The 18,736-nt window shown below is 25.3% G+C and overlaps 2 protein-coding genes across 6 annotated transcripts in view; one reads left to right on the plus strand and one right to left on the minus strand.

Annotated features, from left to right (window-relative positions):
- Nucleotides 1-18,736, minus strand: part of LOC126905848 (protein prickle-like) — a 152,569-nt gene that overhangs the window by 40,054 nt on the left and 93,779 nt on the right. The gene's annotated exons all lie outside the window — the stretch shown is intronic.
- Nucleotides 2,745-18,736, plus strand: part of LOC126905864 (uncharacterized) — a 254,847-nt gene continuing 238,855 nt past the window's right edge. For 2 of the 3 annotated variants that reach the window (XM_050685985.1, XM_050685984.1), the window contains exon 1: nt 2,745-2,970. In XM_050685985.1, coding sequence (XP_050541942.1) covers nt 2,838-2,970 — 133 coding nt within the window. In that variant the 5' untranslated portion in view covers nt 2,745-2,837. The remainder of the gene's footprint in view (nt 2,971-18,736) is intronic. The other variant, XM_050685983.1, reaches the window with a different exon arrangement.

Genomic DNA, 18,736 nt, shown 5'->3' on the forward strand with positions numbered 1-18,736 from the left:
ATTTACCTGAAAGTAAACAAAAAAATTAGTTAAAATAAATAAAATATGAATGATTTGTAAATATTTCGGATAAATGACTTAAAGATATTAATGGTAATAAATATGAAAGGATTTCCTGTTCAAATTATTACAAAAATCGCTTTAATATTCTCATACGCAATGGGTTTCAGAACTAAATAATTATTTTAGTAATTTTATCTTGTAATGAACATGAGTTATCTAAGAAATATTTTAATGTTACTCCTTGCTATTTCACTTAAACTGTAGGTTTAATAATGATTATTCACTCTCTAGCAAACCAATTACCAGTACACAAAAAAAAAATTAAATATTTAATTTAATGGCAATTTGTATTTATTAAACAGCTTAGAAAACTTACTATTCGACAAATTAAAAAAAATAACTGAGTAATAACGATGATGAATTGAACAAATAAAAGTCATAATGTTTGTTTGCATAGCACATTCCAAATTATTTACATATACCCCCATAACTAGTGCCCCCAGTAGTTATTAAATTAATTATCTCATTAAGAACAGCGTGTGTACAAATTACTAGTTGTTCGTCAGAGTTCAGAACGAGAGTAAAGACAAAACATGAATGGCGTTATGCAACTCAGTAAATAGCCGTTATTTTCTATTGGCGAAAGGAAATAAGTTAAAAGAAAAGAAACCTTATGAGATTCATTGATGGTGTGTAACAAGCTTCGATAGTTGTTAATGTGAGCTAGTTTTCTTCACTTTAATATGTAGTCACGTGTAGACATTTTAAAAACGTTTGATAAGTCATCTATAATTATGTTAAACGATCGATTAAAGTATATCACTAAGATCGCATATGATTTGATGTAATCAATTATTACATCGATTTAAATCAGATCAACTACGACAGAATTAAACTGTTATTCTATCAGGCAAATCGTTGTGGTTTGGCATAAGTTTGAGTCAGTGTACCAACACATAAAGTAGTTTCTTTATAAGATATTTATTTTTAATTTCAATTTAATTAAAATTCTAGTGATTATTGTACACAATTATCGTTTATGAACAGATTGCATTTTTTGTTGTTAAAAAAAAATTGTCACCATGCGTGGGAAATTATAATATATTTTGAGACAGTGTAATAATTAGTAAGCTGAAAAATGTACTAAGGTAATTATTCAATAATTTATAGACTCATACGACACAATGGTAATTCTCATTAATGTATCGATGGCTGCTAATTGTTATGATTGGTATAATAGAATAAATTAAAAAGGGTTAAATTATTAATATAAAATATTATTTGTACAAAGATAAGTTAGAGTAAACCGTAAAATTGATACGGATGTTATATTATCAAAAGGATAAAAAGGTTCAATTATTTTTCATATAATTTAGAGAAGCTTTTCAAATAACATGATTACAGAATAACCGTACAAGAATGTGAAAAAATATTTAAAAACTAACATAATAATTTAGGATATCTAGAATACATAATTTGTCTAAATATAGAAATATTAGCAATGTACATGATGTATGATAAAAATCATACATATATATATATATATATATATATGTATGTATACATACATTACTGAGATCAAATAAATGTAAATTATTTCTCAAACTAGTTTTTAGCTTTGATGTTTGAAGTATTACCTAGATATTTTTTAAATAAAATAAAATGAAACTAAAATAAAATAAAATGACAACTTTTTCACATAAAATTAACATTTTAAAATTAAATATTGAAAGTGTTCCGGAATTATTGACACTTTTATATGTATACTACATTAAAGATTATGTAATGTGCTTTATTATGAAAAATTAATTTCGAGCTTTATTTTGTCTTCATGGTGAAAATGGCTATCGTATGTTATTTTTGTGTTAAAAATCTCGACTTTATATTTCTATACATTTTTGAAAATTGTATGGATTTTATTATAATAATATACGATTTTTTATGATAAATATTATGTATAAACCTTTTTCATTTGTGATACTTCATGTCATACTCTTTTTTTAAATAGGACAATTTCTACTAATATAGGGGGGTTCAAAACTTAAAAATAAATATAGAAAAAAGAATTTTTTGAACTTAACTTTTGAAAGGGTTCCGGAAATACTGACACTATTATATATATTTTAAATTAAAGCTTATATAATGTACTTTAATATGAAAAAAAAAAATTAGAACTTTATTTTGTCTTCTTAGTGGAAATGACTACCGTCATAAATATAATACAAAAATATGCTATTTTTGTATTTTATTTTATTTAAAAATACCTTATAAAGTGTTTGAGTTTCATAATATAAATTTCAAACTTGAAGATGAGCTAAAAGTTATGGAAAAAAATTCAACTTTTTTTTATTATGAACTTTCAAAACATCAACTTTAAAAGACCAAAAAAATAGGTTAAAAATGATAATTTAAAAACAATTTTTTTTTGTTTTTAAATTTTTTTATATCGTAGTAAATCTTTTCAAAGAAATATTAATCATTTCTATGTAACTCTTGATGTTTTAATAGATGATACAATTGAAATATTTAGAACTATTTTCCTTATGGTTATATCCTATAGTTTTTAACTAATTAATAATAACATAAAAAATTATTGGTGATAGAAAAAATATAATTTCTGATTTAAAAGTAGCATTGACGTCAATTGTAAAATAATAGCAGATGTATTATATATTTACATGAATACGCATTTTTCTAAGTAAATTTTAATAGAATTTATTTATCCACTAATATAAATTTGACTGAAAATAACAATTGTGTATTTTTATATAAAACAAAGAGTAGTGTACCATTTATTAGAATAAAAAAGAAGAAGTTCTTTCACTGTAAACGCAATGTTTAAGAAAAATCATTTTTTCAAAATGTTTCGAATGTCTTTATTTTCATTACTTTGTATATGTGGTGCTATTAATTTTAGAGTTACGGCCATAAGTGTTTCTGAATTTAATACTTTGGTGCAACACCCAGGTTGGAGAAAATTAACAACACATACATATCCTAATATATTTATATTCTGTGTTCAGAAAAGTGAAAATAATAAGGAAGATTTTACTTTAAGTACGATATTCCCAAATAAATCGGATACCAATCTTATTACAGAAGAGAATTTTAACGATAGAGTATGGCAATTCCATTTGTTATTGAGCATTTACTATGCTATTGATTTACACGGTCTAACCAATTTAACGATAGATTATTGGCTTTATTGTCGAAATAACTACAAAGATGATTTGCAAATAGGGTGTTTAGACAGTTTGTTAAAAAAATATCAAATCTTTTGCAATGAACTTAAAAATATGAAAAATTCATTATTATATTTTTATCAAATGGTTAATTCACCTAACCGTATTAAAGAATGGATTTTATTAATTCTTAATGAAATGTATAGTATTTTAAATATTATGATAGAAATAGGGAAACAAGAAAAATATAATCCACAAGATGAAACATTTAAAAATATATTTATGACAGTGCACGATAAAATTGGAGTATTTTTTATGAAGCATATCAATATTTCAAACTTTCCTGAATATAGTAGACCATACTTTATTAATTATATTTATTGTTATATTAATATGTCAGTAGCACTACAAGACTATGATAAATCAATTGATGAGAGATATCAAACATATATTATGAATCTTATTGAAAGTATTAATAGTTATGGTTTTCAATATGGTCCAAATACTCTTGATGTTAATGTAAGTTTGCCGCTAACAGAGAATTTATTAGAGTCATTAGGAAGATTAAAATTATAAAACGTAAACATTTGTCTACATTTAAATAAAAATAAAATGTAATATTATATTGGCATTATTAAAATTTGAATTGATTAATAATATTGTAATTGTTTTTTATAATTGAAAATAAATTATTTTAAACTATTATTTTATTTTTTAATTAAAAAAATATTTAATTGGCATATAAAACTAAAAAATAATTTAATTTGTTAAAACTAAAATAAAATATCCCATATTTTACAAAATTTATAGTTCAGCGACTAACAAATTTAATGTAATAATTGAAAAATATAAAAAGATTGCATCTGTTTCGCATTTCGATGTTCTTATCTAAAGTAAACGTTTACTTATATATTTGCTACTCGTGTAAAAATTAGTGTAAGTGTTGTATATTTTTTTGAAAAAAATTTTTTTTAAAAAGATAAAGAAAATTAATATATAAATATTATAAATGAAAAATCAAGGAACCGAATGAATTTCATTTTAAATAGAAACTATAGGCATTTTCCTTTCATTTGATATAATTTTTTTGAAATTCTGATCCGTTACCCACCCACAGGAAAGGGTTTCAAATAGTAAATTTTTTACAAAAGTCAAGTATTTTAACTTCACTTTTGAAAATGTTCCAGATATACTGCGACTTACTATAAATTAAAAAAAAAAAAATTGTCCCGACGACTTATCTTGTATGTGCAAATGACACTTGAAGTTTAACGAAAATTAATAGTTAGTATTTCTTTTGGAATAATCCACCAATTTCTTAAAATTAAACACTACCTATATTGCATCGAAGCGTTTCTTATGATAGTGATTTTAATCACTATCAGATTTCATCTATACTTATCTCAACTATGTCATGTCCACACTGTGCCGCGACTCCACTATGCTACCGTTTGTTTTAATTATAGTGTTATATAAGGTTAAACGATTTTATCAGGGAGTGAGTTTAATTAAAAAAATCATTATAAAAGTGGATTTTTGAATTCGTTTAATTATTTGATTAAACACTTTATTTTAATAGAACATCGTCTAGTGTTTCATGAAATATGTTATCCAAGAAGTCACTAGTTTTCATCTGACTATTTAACTTGACCAATGTTCTATGACGTTGAATATTAATAGCTAGATCAGCAACATCTTCGAAAGCAATAACAGTACAGAAGAATGAACTTGTTATATCTCTTTGCTCTTTGAAAAATATTTTCGACAGTAGACACAACATAGCGGTTTCAATATGAAATAGCTTGTTTTGTTGTGATACCTTAAAGGCGGCTTATATTACTTCTAACATAATTTACGGTTATAATAAGGCAATAATATAAAGTATTTCTATTGTATGAAAAATGTATAGCCCGAAAAAAATGCAATAAACAACTTAAACAGCTATGTTGAAAGCTGTTTGCGCGAAAATGCTTTGGAGAAGCATCGATCGATATTGACGAATCAAACTTTCTCACCAGTCCGCATTGTCTCAACATTTTCATTGTTGTTGTTTGCCGACACATTACCGGCACCTACGTTTATTTACGACGTATACAGCTAATATTATAATGTTGTTATTACAGAGGAGACAAAGACTTTGTGCTAGGTGTTTTCGAATACTGCAGACTATTGAAACATTTGATAATATAAAATGTCAAGAGAATCCTCATGAAGTTTATTCAAGTACTCATCTCCTCAGCAAAATACAAAATACTTTTAATTATAGCTTAGTAATTTGCACACTGTGCAAATATTCTTTTAATATTTTCTAATAACGATTTCTTTGTTGTATTTTACTTATAAGTAATTTCAAACTGACGAAAACACCCGTAACATTAAAATATAATATATATATATATATATTATATGTCCTATTTCGGAATACGTTAAATCATTTAGACGGTCATCTGATTTAAATTTAATATTGTATTGTACTTTTCTGAACAAGTTTTTCGGTATATTGATACAAAAATGGTTCAGTTAACCGTAAGTCTATTCTATTGCTCATCTCGATTTGTATTTCATCCTTCCACAGTGTTATACTTTAGAAGTCACGCGTTATCAAAGCACTTACATTTCTCATTTAGAGGATTATCATAGCTTTGTAAGCTTCAAATTGTAGAAAAGTATTATAGTCCCTACTAAAATAGTACGCAAATATATTGTCGGGTTCAATTCTAATAGCCTTGTGAGTGTGCTAGTAATCTGAGATATTCAAATAATAGAGTCGGTTATCGTTTTCTACTGTAGTGGTTTATAAAAAATCTCCTCAAGCAAAAATTGATAAAGTTTTTATATAATATCAAAGGATGGTCTGAGAAAAGGTTTGTATACGGTTTGTTAAAGATAATGAATGATAAATACAGTTAACCTACTACGCTTTATAATTTTCGTAAAATGTAGTAAATTACAGTAAATTTTTTAACGGTTTCATGAATAATTTGCATTTATAGTATATCTATATAGTAGATCATTATAAAGCTCAGTTTACATTAGCTAAGTAAAAATATTTGAGTGGCTTAAATGGTTTAAACGCAGTGCATCCGATTTCATAGTCATCGACTTAAAAAGAACATTTAAAATGGTGTGCTAAAGTGATTTATATACTTGGCATGAACACACGCAAAAAAAGACTAATACCAAAATCTACTTAAAAGAAAGAAGTTATTTGTTAGTGTCGATTAACTGGAGAAACGATTATTACTCTATAACCACAGCTATTTTAAATTATTGTAAGTTAAATTTACTTAAACATAACGTAAATTTAGAAATTTTTAAGTATAAATGTATTTGTCATCACGGAAAAAAAATAGTTCTTCGACGAATAATTTAATAAATTTTGTATTGCCTACTGGACCTGCATAAACGGATTAGATTGGACATTAATATTATCATAGAACAAATGCAGTTATTATCTTCATAAGGCTTTTTAGAGTAAGATGTAGTAAGAATTGTAGACGCAGTTGTAGTTTCTGTTCTAAGAACGTTCTTCTAAAATTTATATAGTAGATAACTGCCTATTTTGCTTAAATATATTTATACTCAAATACATACATCCATATATTTTACATGTGTTTGTATAAATACATACTACAGTGTAATAATATTACACTGTTAAATGAATTTCGGTTATTCTCATGAGCATCTTTCCATTATATATGTTTTAAATGTTACTGAGCAAATAGACATTTTGAGATTTGTTTAAGCAAACTACATTTTGTCATCTTAAGTAGAACAAAAATAGCATTTATATATTGAAGGTAAAACTTGGTGAGTGCATTGGATAAATACTATGAGATTTTCTAAAAAAATAATAAATATATATTTTTTATTTATAAATAAATATACCTAAGAATATGGAATGTCACATAACAAATTTACTAGAATATTTACAATATAGGTTTGTTAAGTAATATAATTATAAATAATTTTCCATAACTTTTTTTTTTGCTCTAAAAATGACTAAAATGACTAAAATTCAAGAACTATTACTTATTTAAGGAACAGTTATTTAAAAGAAAAATTTATCCACGCCTCAAATTAAAATATTTTAAAGCCCATAACATTTAAAAATACGGCATTGAATCAAACAAATACATTACACATATAATTCTAAATTAAAATATTAAAAAAATGATTTTTATGCGAATATTGATTTGTTATTTAATCTACTGACCATAACTATTTAAGGAACCAATAAACTAATTCAAACTAAAACAAATATCTAATGAAGTCAATTAAAAACGCATTAATATTAAATATAATAATATACTTGATTAGTACCTTAGCAGTTTGCTTAACAACAAAAATATTTTTATATGATATTGAAATTTTATACATAATTTCGAAATGATTCTGTCATTCAACTTTCTTTTAGTCCAATGACACTTTATTTATCTTATATCATAAGTTTAAATTAAATTTTTAATGTCAAAAGTTGACATTTGCATCTTTAGCATATAACAAAAAATACATTTTGAGATAACCATACACAAAATATTTTCTACAATTGGTTGTGATGAAGAAACGAACTTTTTTTTTGTAATATAATTATACAGCGAAAGTACAAGTCTTTGAAAAAAAAAAATAAAATAAACTACTGATCTGAAGCACGTTTAGTACAGCAACAGGGGTTTTTCAAAGAACATCCAAAAACTATTATTCAAAAATTCTGTGCATTAAATATCCGAGTTAACAAAATAATAAACATAATAATTTAGAATATTTTTTTGATCATTTATATCATTGAGTAAATTTACTCAATGACTTTTTAACCATTAAAATATAAATCTAATTAGATTTATATTTTAATCGCTAAAAAATCTCTCTAGTAATTTACAATATAGAAAAACTATTAATTTCTATCGTTCAGTTTATAGAAATGTTACTCTAATGAGATCCTATTGATAGATTTTAGGAGGAATTCAAGAAGACTCTATTTTATTAGAAAGTATTCCGAATATTTCCGTATTACCTGCTGAAGTAAAATGGTTATGAAATGTAAACAATATTCAACAAAATAATGGAATTTGATAAAATAAATATCGAAATATAGCTTGAAATTTTCAAAAATATATCAGCACTATATATATTGTACCTGTATAGGCTAATAAATTTTAAATATTACTAGTAAGTTTTCATTTTAAAGTAATATTAGAATGTAATAGACCATGCAAAATAAATAGGTTAAAATTTTTATACTTTATTTAACAACATGTTTCCGACAAGAATAATAATCCGAAAACTTTAAATTTTTAGACTATAATATTTTAAGTGACTAAATAAATATTATGCCTCACAAAATTATTAACTAAATGAATATTTAAACAATTTCCAAAATATTTCTAAGTTAGCAAGTCACAGAGTGATTTTACTGATGAAAATAAATAAACTTAAAATAACTAAAACCTTTTTAATTTTGAATGAAAGACAACTGTAATTTATGTTCACATTAGAGGTTAATGTTTCACAATTTCTAATTTTAATTACTGATTAAAAACCTTGATGGTCATAATGTAGACAATAAGATTCAAGAAGAGAGCCAAGCGATATATTAAAAACAATTTGAAACCAGGCAAAAACTGTAGAAAAATATTTTTATGATCGTAAATGTAATTTTTACATTATTTTATACAACATAAAAAACCCATAAAAATGCCTAACCAATCCACTTGCGCTAATAAAACAATAAAATTCTTATGATAGTTACAGTTAATATCCAGTTTAAGATCTTGTACATAACAGGTAATAAACTGACCAACACACGCGAGGTTCAAAAATTTCATGTTACCTTATATACATTAAAGTTTGTGTGACTTGTTGTTATAATTTTTTTTTTATAGTTCTAATAAGGCATACTAACAACTGCTTTGGGAAGTTCTTAATTATAGTAGTTAAAATTATTTTTTTATTTAAGTTAGTTTATTATTTTAATATCACTCGCAACTGATTAGAAGGAAGATATTAAATATTTTACTAGTTTAGGAAAAAAATACATTAAATACAATGCTAAGATTATGTAAAAAAATGAACAACTTGTTTCATCAGTATTTTCTCTCTTAAATTCTTCTATATTAGTCTGTTATAATATCAGGTGATATATATTATGCACTTTCTTAATTAGAAATTGAAACTAGATATTGAACTGATTATATAAGAAACATTCATCAAAAGAGATAATTGCATTTCAGTAAAAATGGTACTCTACATTACACATTAATTTTTGTTTTGTTTCTTGAATTACTAGGTCAACCAATCAAAAACTATATGTTACACCTAAAGTTTCTTAAGGAAATAAGATGTTACTCCTCTTAATTGGAAAATACATAGATAATTCATTTTTTAAGCATTACCTATATTAATCTTGGGTATAATAACTTGCCCCATTAAAAAAATCATTTGTCTCATGGGGGCAAATTTTACTTTTTTTTGTAAAATAAAGAATTCTTAAAACAATAAATATTAATTAATTTTTACTAATTCGTATCGATATATCAAGTAATATTTCACCAAGTTTCAAGTTATTATGGTATATCCATTATTTAAAAAATTTATTTAAATGTTAGGGATGTTAATTGGCCTCACCATGTAACATCCTATGTAGCATGTAATGACAACATAGGGAAGATGTTTCCATATAAAAAAATTATATTGACATCCTTATAATATATAATGGATGAATTAAAAAAGTAATTAATAACTGATAATTCAAATAATGAAGCTAAAAAATACCAAAAATTATCAACAATATTACTACTTTAAGAGAAATCGAATGGCCAGCGTTAAAAGAAACACCCTGTATGAGGCCTGTAAAATGTTGTTGAACAACTGTGCAGGTCATGATATAATTTTAAAAAAACCAGTTACACGGGAAAGCTCGGAACAAGAAGGATTCTGAAGCAAGAACTTATAAATAAAATATCTCCTCATAGTGAACGTTTATTTATTAAAATAATTTAAAATTAGTTCAAAATTAAGTGATAAGAAATGCAAACATCCATTAAGTTTTGATATTTTTTTATGAATTTAAATGGCAGTTATAACCATTGTTTATTCAAAAATGTTTGTGTTGAATGAAGTCATATTTCGTAATTGGTTAATACATAATACATTTGTGTTTCGTATTTTGTATTTAATTGATTATGGGAATGGAAGAAACTATCATATACCGTTTTTTTTATTTTTATAATACTTTCATATAATGGCTTCTATTGTATGAAAATATTATTAAGTTCAACTTGTTATGCTTTCCTATGATTAAAAAAAGTTAGGTTAAAAATAAAAATATTGAAATATTTTAACAACATATCATGCACAGGTAAATTAAAACGTGTTTATAAAAAAAAAATGTTTTTTTTTGAGATACTTATGTTTATAAAAAACGTTGACCTGTATACGATGTAAAAGTTAAATTAACTATTTCTCAAACAAAAATAGAAACCACAGACTGAATCGATATACTTTTTTGTCCCTATGTTGGCTTATAAGTTATTATATACCTCATACTGTGCACAATTATTCATATCATTTTCGACGCGTCGCGACTCTATAATTTACAAGAATACTCAAAGAAACATTCATTGGGTGTTATAAACCGCCATTAAAATACATTAGATACTCAATGATCGTGTAACACTTTTACTAAATATTTTTTTTAACACCGAAAGTGTCGTTAGGTTTTGTCGGAAAATGCGATTCGCTCGTTTCATGAAACTGTGAGCTGTATTTATTGTTTTTTCACTACATTAAATAATAATAAACGATTATCCGTGAAGATTTGTTAATGAACAATGATAATATAGGTACACTCGACACAATAAATTACCAATGTTATGATTTCAAGTGATAATGAATACTTCTGACGGTTAAAAACAAAATCGTGGTCAATTATTTACGACCAAAGCACTTTTAAACATTCAAATATAACTAAAGCTTTGTATTCCCTAGCTTCACAGAACATGCATTGCTTAAATATACATTTTATATAAAAACCAATCTCCCTAAGAGGTTGCTTATCGCTTTTTGAGCTGGGGAGATTACGTTTATTTAAATTACGTCAGGTTAGAAGGATTTATCACACACTTCTATGGACGGCAAAAGTTAAAAGCCTATATTATTATGTAAATTGACAAATATACGTCGTTGGTCCTACTCAATGGAAACGTATCGTAGGTAAAAACGGTTTTGACACTCATAAGCCTCTCAGCGACAAACAGTTTCGTTAATCAAACATAAGGTAATCGATTTATGATAATTCACTCATCTTCAGAGCCTTGAGGTATTATGAATCATTTTTAACGTTATATAAAATACTTTTTATCTTTATAATAGTCTTTTGATTATTCGCGTCAAATATATACACCTTCTTCAACCAAGTTAAGAATGTTTTACAAAAACTACATAGCGTCTTTTATGAGTCTGTCACCAATTCATAATTTTTGACATGACTGGACAAATTAAATAAATTCAATTTCTGTGATTTATGTTCACAAACGACTTTAAAGGAAAACCTTAAAAAATTCTAACGACAGGTCAGTGATACCGTTGAAACAATTATTGTAATACCAGCAAAACAAAAGCGCTCTCTGTCAATTGTACTGTAAATAATTAATTCTCAAAAAAACTTCAAAGTCCAAAATATACTGGCAATGTAATAGAAATTTGTACAATTAACATTTAAATAATTAATGTATAATTGTTAAACGTTTAATTATATTAACATTATCGTAAAACTATTACTTCAAATAGTCCAATATTTAATTGAATAAAATAAAAATTTAATCTGATTTTTTAAAGACTCGTAAATATTAAGCTAAACTTTTTTCGATTTATAATTATAATATATGGGATTATTTGTATAAAAAAATCGAAATGTTGAGTATTCTTGCAAAAATTTTGATTTCAAATATTTTTTTCACATTGTTAAAGGTTTGTAGGATAAAATTAAAACTAAAATATTAATTTTTGTAAATTACGTTGTTAACACATTATTGTTGACAAAGTGAAAAGTTTTGTTGTGTATATCAATAATAATAATAATATAATATAATAATGATAATTATACATTTTTATGATTACTGACAAATTTTGAATGAATTGCTTAATATTGATGACACAAATGTTTTATTTAACGTTTACGACAAGTACCAAGCAATAACGTAGTAAAAAAATTCACTAATTTGAATTTTAAACATATATATGTAAATCCTGAGGTTAAATAACATTAATAGCATGCATATATATTACATTTGAGGTTCACTAACGACCCACATGATATATTGGACAATGTTTGGGATACACAATAATATACTAATAACAACATTAAACAAGTACATAACCAGTTTGTCAGTACTAGTCCGAGACGTATTTGATGAATTAATGCAATTTTATTTTATTTTAAGCCATATGCAGCTAAACATTGGTTTAGGGTCTAGCGAAAAAAAAACTTCCGTTGCAGAAAATTCGATTTAATATTCAGAAATGTAATAAAGCAACTACACGCATTTTGGATCCATAAACATAGTCAGAGAACAAAAAATATCGTTCCTATTATCAGACAACCCTTTAACGATTTATAGTACACATAATTCTGTCACCAACAAACGGTTGGCGTGGGTGGTGGTTTACTAAATCCAAATAAGTTATATGAAAATCCAGTGCAATATTCTAAATAAAATGTGAAAATAAAACCATATCGTTTCACAAAAAACTTAACCTTTAAAAATATTTCAAAATTTGGTTACTACATTTTATTTATATTAAGAAATTCAATAATAAAAATTATAATAGATATATTTGTATTTATAATAAAAAGTATTTTCATGACATTATAAAAATTAAATTAAATTAAATTAGTAAATAATTTTGTATTTAAACTATATAGTTCAATTACTTTAATGTCCATCAAACCTTAAGAATGTGTGCATTCAGAGTACGTTTTCTCACGAATCTAAAAAGTTTTCAGCGCCATAAACCATGGAATATATTAAATAAAAAAAAAACTAATATATTTTTCCTGACTCGATAAAGAACCAACATAGCATTTGTGGTGGATAAAAATATAAACACATGAAGACAAAGGGCAAATACAGGTCGCGTACGATAAAGTAGATTTTCAACGACCTCTACTTTTTCCTTTGTACGAGTTATCTTAGCTGTCTTTCAAATGGTATATACTTCAGTGAAATCGATTAAATCGTTGAAATACTAACTGTATAAAAGGATAGCTTTTGTAGTCAAAAAACCAAAATCACATTGAAACCAGAAAAAAACGTAAACATATCATGATAAAACTAATACCTTTACAGAATGGCATCGAAGCTAAAAACTTAGGTTTTTTAACATTATTAGTAATAAAATACCTGAAGAAACTTAAAAGTTTGACAGAAATTAAAAATTATATTTAATTTAATAAAACAGTAACAATGCTCTTTGGCACAAAATTATTTCTCAAGCGAGCTAATTACCTTCCGTATATCTGCAAATATTCTTAAGCGTTCTTTGAATTGTTCATTATTGAAACATTTAATGTGATAAAAAAACTTATTATACAGAATAATCCACAATGTTTTCACAAATCTAACAATTTTTTATCTTAATTTATTTTTTCTACATTTTAAAATAGCCGTCTTTTAGAGCATTTCATACAAATTCTGATTGGACGATGACAATTTTAATACTAGTACTTATTAAGTTACAAGCATTTAAATACACAGAGTGTGAATATAGCGTGGGTGGGTACTACGCGTACCGATGTATATTTATAATGCATTCTCCATCACGTATTTTCTTAAAAAAGTAACGAAAAATATTTAGTAGATCAAAAGTTATTAGATTTCCCAAAATACTGTGGATCGTCCTAAATATTGACTTTTGGGATTTATCAAAACAGGGCTAGACAAAATCTAAACTTATAAAAAAACATTTTAAGAAAAACTTTACAGAGCATACCGTTGTTAAGGTCCCATACATTAGGGAGGATGTCTTTCTCATCCGCTTTAACTATGAAACTCTTTTCCATTACTAAAGCGGATATAATAAAATAAATAGCACTGAACGAACGTTTTTCTATTATTGTTGTCTACACATAAAAAACTTATATGGAGACTAACGTGGTTAGTACATAACAAAAGGCTTAATGTTTCAAGCCAAACGCTTTTAAATAAAATAGTGTTGTGATCGAGGATTTAAATAATTCAAAAATATGATAAGAGGTTTTAAAAAAGTCATTTAATCATTTGTAAGATTTCAAATATAAAAACAAATGTTAAGTGGTATGTGGTGTTTATAGATGAGATTATAGTTAAAAAATTCAAGATTCTCAAAGAAGCTTTTAAAGCTAAATTTTAATATTTTTTACTTAAACAACAAAATCAAAACATCATTTGTTTTCAAATCCAATCGTCACCCTTAGACAACTTATTTCAACTAATTTAATTTGTTTTTAACTAAATAGTAAATTACATACTGAAAAACAGTTTTTTTTATAACGAAAATTATTCAGATTGTTTTTAATTTTTATTTATTTTAATCAATAAATCATAATATCATTTATAGTAATTTAATTTTTTTGTAAAAGAAAATTTAATAGAATCAAAAAAAAAAAACACAAACAAGTAAAAAACATTTCAGAAATTAATTCAGTATTATTCAATTAATATTTGTACAAACTTATATGAGACCTTATCAGTAAAAATAAAAATGATTTGGAATATTTATGAAATGAAAAAACATTTTTTTTTATTCGCTGCCAATCACTAGCAATGTAATACCATATTAATTCTCATTTAGTAAATCTAATTTTGTTTTCATAATTATTTTTTATTTTATAAATTAAAACTCGTCACGAAATTTCCAGTAATTTAGACCTACTATAAATTATACTTACATATTAAAGCGAGAATATTATTATTATCATGTCTTTATCTAATTGTGAAGAGGATGTAATAATTAAATTAATGATATACTTACAATAAATTACATCTGTTTAGCCGAATTTTTTTAATTATTTTTAATTTATACGAAAGAATTAGCTTGGAAAATCGTGGAGTTCCTAAGGTAGACAATAAAATATTTACATGCTTAATTAATCATAAGGTACTCACGAATAATTGTGTAATATTAACGGTCAGAAGGAAAATCAGTAAAAATATATTTTAAAAAATGAGTCGACAAAAACCATTTACAGAACATTTTAGTGATTATAAATCTATAAGACAAACTTCGTGTTGTTAAAAATAAAACGTTTATATTATTATTAAGTACAGAAGATAATACAGGAAACAATTGCAATTTAAGTTAATTTTAAAGTAATACAATCAAAATTGAAAATCTCTCCAAGCATTTCAAAATAATAACTAAAGGTCAGACAGTCACAAGTTATGCTGTACACATTGTAGTCTTTGGCTTGCATTTAGGTCTTTTATTGATTTCATATTATAGCGAAAGAGTATATTTTATATGACTGTCGTATATAACAGACGATAACAATTACTGAGGATGACTGGTCGACTATTCACGAGTTTATGTCTTCAGCACATGCTTTTGCTACAAACATTTTACCGATGTGTTTAAATACTATTTATGCGTACAGACCACTATTTGCGTTGAAATTACGTAATTAAAAAATCCAATGCCCTTATTAAAAAATTTAGCAACAGAATTCCCGTGAACAAACTCAACGAATGAAGCAGAGCACAACTAATCGAATTTTTATAGATAATTAATGAGATTTTGGTTGACGCGTAAAAAGTTTAAAATTAATTATTTAGGAAGATACTTACTTTTTGTTTTAATTTTCAGGTTATTGTTCAATAGAGTGAAATTTTTAAAAAGAATACTTTTTTGAATAATTAATCACGTTTGAAAAAAGTTTTTTGTTATCAAAAAAAGAAAATACATTTGATTTATTAATTTATGTCACTATCTAATTAACTACCAATTGTGGTTTGATTGACAAATGGAATGTTATTCTATATATTTACTATTTATAAGAAAAATCTCCAAAAGTAAAGTTGTCGTGCTTTATTGAGTTATTGATGGTATTCAAGTAATGGAATTTCATGGAATTTTTGTTATTAAACGATATGATAAAAATATATACTGTAGATCAATGAGAAAATGTCTTTTTTTTTTAGAATTAAAGACTATGACTGTGAGAACCACCTGTATTTTAGGGGTAGCTGTAGCGTTCCGGAAGGTTAGATACTTTAATAACGGTGTAACAGGTGAATTCGAACAAAACATCCGTCTTGCGCTCATCAATCGGATGTATACAGGAAATACGAGGGAAAAGATAGTTTGCCCGATGATGTTATAGTAATGACTTTTATAGACAAAAATGGGCTGTCTTACAAGCGATTGAAGGGGTCAGTAAATAAAGGTCTTAACTTATATTTTTGAAATTGTTCAGGATTGCTTCTTTTGTTAATTGTGATTTCTTCTATTAACACCTTTATCTACTTATTATTTTGATAACCACGAATCAAAACTCATTTCAGGCTGATATAATATTTTTAATAAACTATAACACTTTTTTTTATGCAACAAAATGCATCTTCGAACATACGTTAGTTAACAGCTACATCTGATGACACCTTCAATTATAAGGAAAAAACAAAGAATGGATGTCTATAAATTTAAGTAAAATTATAAGAATATAATATTCTTTATAATAGTAATAATTCAATTAAAAAAAAAATTAAAAGCTAGGTTTCTGAATCTTTATTGTTTATCTATTACATAAATACCTACCGATAGTTCAGTAAAAATAAATTAATTTAATTTAACAAGGTGTACTATTGTGATAAATATATCTTAATATAGAGATTTGCTAAATAAAAATATTGGAAGCATTATGGATTCCGTATAATAAATAATTATAAAAAATTATTTACAGTTCTTTAAGAACAAAATAAAAAAAGAATTGATAACCCAATAATCGCAAAAAAAATAACGCTTGGTATTTTTTAATTAAAATATAATTAAAGATACTTCGTTTGTTTCATGAAATGAAATTGTTTTTTCTGTCCAGATGAGGTTATAGAGAAAATAGCAGAGAAGCGACAACTCGGAAATACGAGAGAATGAGCTTCGCCACAGGACTTAAAAACGGAAAAGGATATAATCGTTTTCAAACTCGGCTGTGTTGTCGCCTTTCAAAGTGCTGTTAATTAATCATAGCGTCTTATTCAGATTTATGTGTTTATTATGGATAATACTTGTCGTATAATACCTTTAGGCTGACAGAAATCTTAGCAAAATCTAACAAAGTAAAAAATAGATGTTCCATTATGTATACGTAGAAAATATATATTAATATATCAATCAAACGTACGGAAGTTTACAATTAATGTTACCAATAACTGGAGTAAGAATTATGTTAAATACGCTATAAAAATTAAATTTTTAATGCTGAAATGTGTAAGCTCTATTGAATTNTTTAATGCAAAAATGTAAAAGCTCTATTGAATTTAACGAGTAGAAATTAGAGAAGGCAATTTTAAAACACCGTAGACAAATATGATTTACAAAACTTTCCACTTAAACTTTTCAATTACTTAAGGCACATCATAAAAATCTCAAGTTGTTGAAATTTTCTATTCCCAGTTAGAATATTATTTATGATGCATCCGTTAAAAGTTTTTAATATCGTTTAAGAGTAAAGTTTGTGATTTCCAAGACATTCAAACAACAATCGTAATTTAGTCGAACTATAAAAAAACGAACTACGGTTTAAAGGTGAAATACAAGAATATTTTAATATTTTATATTAACATAAATTGCTCACTAAAATTGAACGGTTTATTACATTTTTCAAGGAAAAATAAAATTTATTAAATATTTTTCTTTTGTTTAAAAATGACGAAGATTAATAAAATCTAATTTTAAACTTGAATTTGAGTGATAATAATGGTAAATACAGAATGATTACTAGGACTAGAATAAAGATCAATCAGACTCTTATTTCAAGTGTATAACATTTTTAAGCTCACCGTTGTCAGTTGTTATTACTATTACTATTATTAATTTTGAGGGTCAGTATGTCGATGAGATGTACAAAGAGATGTAATTTAAAACAATTGGTAAATGGTCACGATTTTTAAATTTTAATTTAAAATTAACCAACGACTTGGGTGTTCTAAAGACTATTATTCAGAAGTATTTGTCAACCTTTCGGCATAAACAAAAGCGAATACCCGTTACGTATTATTTGAGATGAATGAGCTGCTCGAATTAATCGGAAGGTTTATTAAAGGATTGTTTTCAATTAAAATTCGACAGACAGAATCAAAATAAAAAGAAAGAGTTATAAATTACATTTTCATTGAGATATCTCATTGTTTTCTTTCTTTTTTTGTATGAAAATTGTATGGAGTTATTTGTGCGTGCACGCAGTAAATTTTGTGTTTATGATTTATTTAATATGTATATATCCATTGAACCAAGTAGACTGATTCACCACGGGGTGGTCTAGCAAGATTCTTGGGTTGAGTCTTTTTATTCGTGTTTAC

The sequence above is a fragment of the Daktulosphaira vitifoliae genome, unplaced genomic scaffold, assembly GCF_025091365.1.
Source record: "Daktulosphaira vitifoliae isolate Bord-2020 unplaced genomic scaffold, ASM2509136v1 Scaffold_4, whole genome shotgun sequence".
Taxonomy (NCBI): domain Eukaryota; kingdom Metazoa; phylum Arthropoda; class Insecta; order Hemiptera; family Phylloxeridae; genus Daktulosphaira; species Daktulosphaira vitifoliae.